The following is a 6,711-nucleotide window of genomic DNA, read 5'->3' as shown; positions in this document are numbered from 1 at the left end:
CATTTTTCTACCTTACCCTATCCTCATCCCTTCCCCATCCTTAAGCCTCTTTTATATCATAGTTTATAGCATTTGATTCTAGCATGTTTTTCATACCATCAACTCTTGGTTTATCTTTTCTTGTAAGCTTTTGAGTGATTGTAACACATTCTTTCATAACTTGGATTATTAAACTTCTTTTCCCCTCAGTGAAGAAACAGAAATGACCTTTAAACTTTTTGACTTAATGGCCAAGAATATTTTTAAAATGAAAAATCATACACATAAAAGAAAGAATCCTGGTAACAACTATTTTATAAATATGTGACTGTATTTTTCTTCATGTCCAGAAACTTATTGAATAGAATTCAGGTATATTCCTCCCAGACCCACACAGTTCATAGATCTAACACCAGGTTTTCATTTGTACCAAAATGGGCAAGATAATGAAGGCACAGGCTCACTTTGTATCAATAAAGGACATCAAACACAGTCATGAGGCACTAATGACATATAAGCATAGTCAATCACAAAAAAGCAAGCATTCAAACTCTTCAGTAACCTCTCCCCCTTTAACATTTGGCAAAATTCAGTCTAGATATTTTAATACCTCAGAAAGAAAAAATAAATAAGAGATGCTACATTAAAACATCAGATTACCTACAATTAATCTTTAGAAATGAAAGGGATAAAATGAAGGGAGGGGACCACAGATTTCTTGTATTATTGGATTATCCTTCCTTTCTAAGGGTCTCAGATGTCTGGATGCGCCTGTAGAAATGCCAGCTGTACCCAACGATTGAAGAGATTATTGGTAGTTGCTGACATGGTCCCTCAACACTATTAAAAGTTGTATCGCAAAAACAAAATTAGCTTGATTTCTGCTCTTTAGTCCTTTGTTAAAACCTAAGTCAAATTTGGTTACTTAAAGGTCATCTAAATAGTTTAAAATAAAGGGAAAATATATTCCAGCTTCCCAATGAAAAACAGATGAACTATTTAAACTTCAATGGCAAATAAATACACTTTAAAGCCAAGCGAGGTGTTCTCCTGTAGGAGAATCTATACAGACTACAAAAACAGTTATTGTTTCTCTACTGCTGATGACTACATCACTCACGGAACATACCAGGAACTAGGTGCATGATTTTAAGAGACTTTTCTTATGACACTATATGAAAGATGAGGGCTTAACCTAAGTCTGGGCAGGTAAGACTAGATCTGTACTCACAATATCTCTATTACAAATATATGACAATTGAGCAACAAAACACAGCTCAATCTCTGTTTACATCAAAACCACCATCTACGTGATATATAATTACTTGCTTTCTATGGGTTAATACCACCCAATGCAAGACTAGAGCTGGCAGTCAATGGAGCATGCCATTTACAAGTAAGTCTAAGTCTGTAACAGCAGAAATAACATGGAAATGTATCAGCCTATCCAAAGGAGTTAAATATATTTTTAAATTTTTCCTAGGAAATTAATTATGATATTTCCTAAAGTCCTTTAAATAAGGAGGCCTTGATAATATTTGTCTTTTTACACCAAAATCAACCAAAATTTTTTAACTGTTTCTAAGTATTAGGAACAGAGGAGCTGATACAGCGTGTATTCACAATTGTTAATATTTCAGTGAGTTACAATAAACTGTTTTTGCATGCTTGAAAAAATTAATTGTAAAGAAAAAAGTAAGAAATACTTATGGAGGAGCTCAATAATTTGGTGTTTTCTTTTTGCTTTAAAAACAACCTCTCGTATTCATGTCTATATATATACAGTTGACCCTTGAACAATGCGGGACTTAGGGGTACCGACCCCCCGTGCAGTTAAAAATTTGCATGTATCTTTTGACTCCCCAAAAACTTAACTACTAATAGCCTACCATTGATCAGAAGCCTTACCGATAACATAAACAGTCGATTAACACATATTTTATATATGTATTATATACTGTATTCTTATAATAAAGCTAGAAAAATGAAAATGTCATTTTAAAAAATCATAAGAGAAAAATACAGTTATAGTATTTATTGAAAGTAATCCACAAATAAGTGGACCCGTACAGTTCAAACCCATTTGTTTGAAGGGTCAACTGTATATATATATTTCATTTCCATGCTTATTACATAAAAAACTATCGGAAATATCAATCTAGCAGTGTCAGCTGATATATATCCAATTAATTCACTGCAGAAGGGAAAATAAGACAAAAAAACTAGTCAGTAAAGCTCACAGTTCCAAAAACACTTTTTTCCTTTTTTTTTTTTTTTTTTTAACTTGTTTGAAATTTTTTGGTAGTTTATCTGTGCTCTGTTGTACAAGCTGATTCCCAGACTAATGGCCTCCGAGTAGATTTGAAAGGAAGCCTGAAGACTTCTTATTTTGCTGCGCTTCTGCTTCCTGGTCTTGTGAAAGTCCCAATTCACTCTCAATTTGCTCAAGCTCTGACTGATCAAGGAGTTCAAAGTCATCACCTTCTTCAGTGTCTGTGTCCTCTCCTGGGCTTGGTGCAGCCTGAGAAAGGGCTTGCTGTGCACCATCTAACTGGTCCTTGATAGCAGCAGTCACTGCAGCTGTGATGACGTCCCCGGCTAGATTGCTCATCAACTGAAAGGTTTGGTCACTGCTCAGAGGAAGGGTGAGACCAGCTGCTGATTGCCTCTCTTTGCTCGGTCTGAGACTGCTGTCCAGCTGTTCCTTTTTTCTCTTGAGCTCAGTGGGCAAGCCAAGGCTTAATTCATCTTCATCATTTGTTCCCATGCCGTTTTCTAGAGATGGAAAATCTGAAAGTTCTCGCGAGAAAACTTCCTCAATGGGTCGGTCAAGATCTGTGAAATGTATAACAGAAGTTCATGTTTAAACACCATTACATATTGGAAATAAAATAGCTGTCTCAAAGGCATCCTATTTTAATCTGAATCCTCAGGCAACCTTAACATTCACCTAGCCTCTAGGTTCGGCTTAAAGCAACTTAGCCACGTATTGGACCCCTCCTAAATCTGGGACACTACCTAGAGGTGCACAAATACCCCATGTTCCTCCTACGTCTTTAACTTTCCTCATAAGCATGAGACAGTGTACATAATGATAATATTTAACCGGTCTAATGTTAAGGCTTTGACTACAGTTTAAATGTTCACTATAAACAATTTCACCTTGCTCCTAGGAAGGGAAATAGCTTAAGCTAATGTAGATACGTATGATGACAAAATAAAGAATATTTCAATTGGAGGTTTTCACAGAATCCAGTATAGTAGATGTGGACTATTTTCACCTACAGAGAATCACAAGTATCTGTAACCTGTGTTTGTTGAAAGCAATGAATCAGAAGTCATTGCTCCTTCCATTCCACTTGTGACCTCAGAGGTCATGGAAACATTCCATAAATAGAGCTGATATTGACCAAACCATTTTAATCAAAATCGTCTCTTAAATACACACACACACACAAACGAACATTTTAAGATTTGGGACATTTGAAAGCAATGCCAGGTTAGCAGGCAGATGGTGATTTATAGTTTTTCATTTTTCATAGAAAATCTTTCAGTATAATGGTTAACTCTTTACAGTAATGATTTGAAATCTTCAATTTAATTACTGAAAAGCATCATGCATGGGTTGGTTTATTGTTGCCCTTTTGTTATGTAAATCTGAGCTGGGATGCTTGAGAACAAAGTGTTATCCTAGTCTGGTAGACATTTAGCTTGCGTGGATTTTAATGATCCTCTTGTTCGAATGCTGCACTTTAAAGATGAGGAAACTGAGGTCCACAAAAATTTCATCACCTGTTCTAGGTCACACAGTAATGACAAAAGCAAGACTAAAGTTGGGTCTCCTGATCCTCACACCTGTCTCCTATCAGACACTGCACAGTCTCCTGCCTTCCTCCAGAAAAAGAACGTGTGTTCTTGCTTCTAAAAATACATACTAAACAATTCATTTATAATCTTCCATTATAATCTGCTCACATCTTCAGTATATGCCCAAGACGACTTAAAATAATCCAATGAGACTTAACAAAAGTTACTGTAGAAGAGTTGACTATTTATTTTAAATTGAACTTAAAATTAAGTGTTTAAATTTTTTTAACTAACTTTGAAGAAAAACATGAGAAACCCTGGAGTCAGCTCTGGATTCGGGGACCTCGCCCTCTATTCTCGGTCCCTTTTAACGAGGACGAGCTTGGATATGTGGGATTCGCTTCTCTCTTCCCCTCCGTCCATTATTGCTATAAACAACGTCACCAGACATTTTAGAACTTAATTTTGTTCACTGTAAATATTTGTTTTCGAAATAGAGGCAGTTTGACATTGACTTGCTTTGATTTTTATTCATACTCAAAAAATCGCTTTGAGATATAATTCACATACCACAAAATTCACCCTTTTAAAGTGTACAGGTCGGTGGTTTTTAATACATTCACAGACCTGTACAACCATCACCACTATGTAACTCTAGAACATTCTCATCCCTCCAAAACGAAACTCATGCTGATCACCACTAATTCCCTCTTCCCCCGCCCCCAGCAGCCCCTCGTCTACCTTCCGTCTGTATGGCTTCGCTTACTCTGCACATTTCATATAAATGGAGTTACACAACATGCAGACTTGTGTGTCTGGCTCCTTTCACATCATGGTCATGTGTTCAAGGTCCATCCATGTTGTAGCATGTGTCGGTACTTCATTTTGAGAGCCAAGTGATATTCCATTGTACAGGATATGCCCCATTTCGTTTATGGCAATTGACAGTTAAACCTTTCTGCGTGCATGCGTAACGATAAAAAGAGCATCTAGAAATGTGAGCATACCGTCGGAAGTATCTGTCTGTGGAGTGTACCCTTCTGAAAGGTTGAAGGTCCCGTTGTCAGTCCAGGTCACCTCGGAAACGTCCGTATCAGAAACAGACAACTCTTTGGCAGCCACAGTGAGGCTAATCTGTGTTGATATAAATACCAGTGGCACATTTTAAACGTCTGTGGGAAATCTTTTGAAAATTCCATACTAACGCCAAAAATATCAGTAAATAAAAACCAGATGAGCATTTTCCTTTCAGAACTGTTCAATCATCTTAGAGAAATAGGAGGAGTCTATTAGGAAAACCGTACAGCATTAGAGCTTATAAATAAATTTACAGTCAAACCACACAAGAACAAATTGAAAACTAAACAGAAAATACCTTAGGACAAAGAGCTGAAAAGTCTAATTCACTGTCATCTTTGTGACTTTTTTCTTTGTCTGCTTCTGTTGAGAAAAAGTTTGGAAGCTTTCAGTTTCCCGGCCGGCGTAGACATAGTGTATTTTATCCATTACACATGCTCCCCCACAGTCATATTCTCCAGCGCTTCCATAGAATTAAATGTTTGCACTAACAAGCTTTGCGTATTTGCAAATGTCCGATTTCCAAGGGAAATGGTCCATATCGGTGCTTTCTCAAAGTGTGGTCCCTGAACCAGCAGCATCAGCATCACTGGGAACTTTTTTAAAAAGTAAATTCTCAGGCCCTACTCAGACCAACAGAATCAGAAATTGTGGGGTAGGCCAGCAATCTATGCTTTAATGAGCCCTCCAGGACGTTGTGATGCTTGCTATACTTTGAGACTCTGTAACGTCATAAGCCAACTTAAAAAGTGAAAATGGATCACACCGGTTTTTCCTCTACGTATTTTCTTTTCCTTCCCCTATTCTTTCAATTCCTCTTATATGGCTCCCACACTCTTAGTCCTACCTGTGCCATTTTTGATTTGCAATAGCCCACTCCAAAATAAAACAGTTTAAAGAACATAAATCGTATAGAATGGCTGAATCCTCTTCTTCCTCCCCTGAGGATTTGGATTAAAAAGTCAATTTCTTGTAAGTTTCAGGAAAGAATGAAAGTCTAAACAGGAAAAGGCTGTGTTACATGGGGTGGGGGGGATTAGTTTCTGTGATGATATGTAGTAAAAAGCTAAAACACCTGAAATGTACCAAACGTGATTTCATAATAAATAACCCACTGATGTCTCATTTAATGCATGAAATCTAAAAGTCAAACTTTACCTACCAGCTCTCTCACGTTTCTTCTGATTAATATATTCTCCAATTCCAAAATCTAGTTTCAGCAGAACTGACTTGATTTTGCTGTATATTTTTTGTCCCATGTCATTACATTTGAACAGTGGACACAAAAATGCACATAGTACTGAAATATAAGAAGGAAGAGTGTGTAGGTAAGATGATCTTTATTTCAAAAGGCTACATCTTTGTATTTCACAAAAATATTTCATTTCCCTTACTGACAAATAGTTTTTTTTCTTTAGAGGAATGCCTGAGTGAAATAAATTCATAATTTCAATTCTTCCCGCTATGATGAAAACATTCACTCCTATATGTGTGGCACGCATGTGCACACTCACACGTGTGCACACGCACACAGACACACACACACACACACTGTGCTTATAAGTCATTTTTTCAAAGACTTGCAATTAGATCAACTCCCTCCCTTCAATCATTTTACCTTCAAAATTTATACAGAGATCCCGTGTTTTCCAGACAACAGTCCTAGGTTAAAATCTCAACTCTACTTATTTGTTAAATGCCATTACACTATGGGAAGGTTATTATCTACTAGCCTCTCATCAATAATACTGGGATAATAACTATTTCCCGGGGCTGTTGTGAACCATCAGTGAGATGAATGCAAACCATCCAAACAATGCCCCGCCTATGTCAGACGACCATTCTCTC

General features: G+C 37.0%; 1 protein-coding gene across 3 annotated transcripts in view; it reads right to left on the bottom strand.

The window, feature by feature from the left end:
- Positions 1-291: 291 nt before the first annotated feature.
- Positions 292-6,711, bottom strand: part of RETREG1 (reticulophagy regulator 1) — an 80,167-nt gene continuing 73,747 nt past the window's right edge. For all 3 annotated transcript variants that reach the window (XM_006907123.3, XM_015585719.2, XM_015585718.2), the window contains 4 exons: positions 6,026-6,163; positions 5,162-5,226; positions 4,794-4,920; positions 292-2,814 (listed from right to left, as the gene is read on the bottom strand). In XM_006907123.3, coding sequence (XP_006907185.1) covers positions 2,321-2,814; positions 4,794-4,920; positions 5,162-5,226; positions 6,026-6,163 — 824 coding nt within the window. In that variant the 3' untranslated portion in view covers positions 292-2,320. The remainder of the gene's footprint in view (positions 2,815-4,793; positions 4,921-5,161; positions 5,227-6,025; positions 6,164-6,711) is intronic.

The sequence above is a fragment of the Pteropus alecto genome, unplaced genomic scaffold, assembly GCF_000325575.1.
Source record: "Pteropus alecto unplaced genomic scaffold, ASM32557v1 scaffold152, whole genome shotgun sequence".
Taxonomy (NCBI): domain Eukaryota; kingdom Metazoa; phylum Chordata; class Mammalia; order Chiroptera; family Pteropodidae; genus Pteropus; species Pteropus alecto.
The sequence above is the reverse complement of the archived record's forward strand: the minus strand, read 5'-3'. Positions and strand labels throughout refer to the sequence as shown.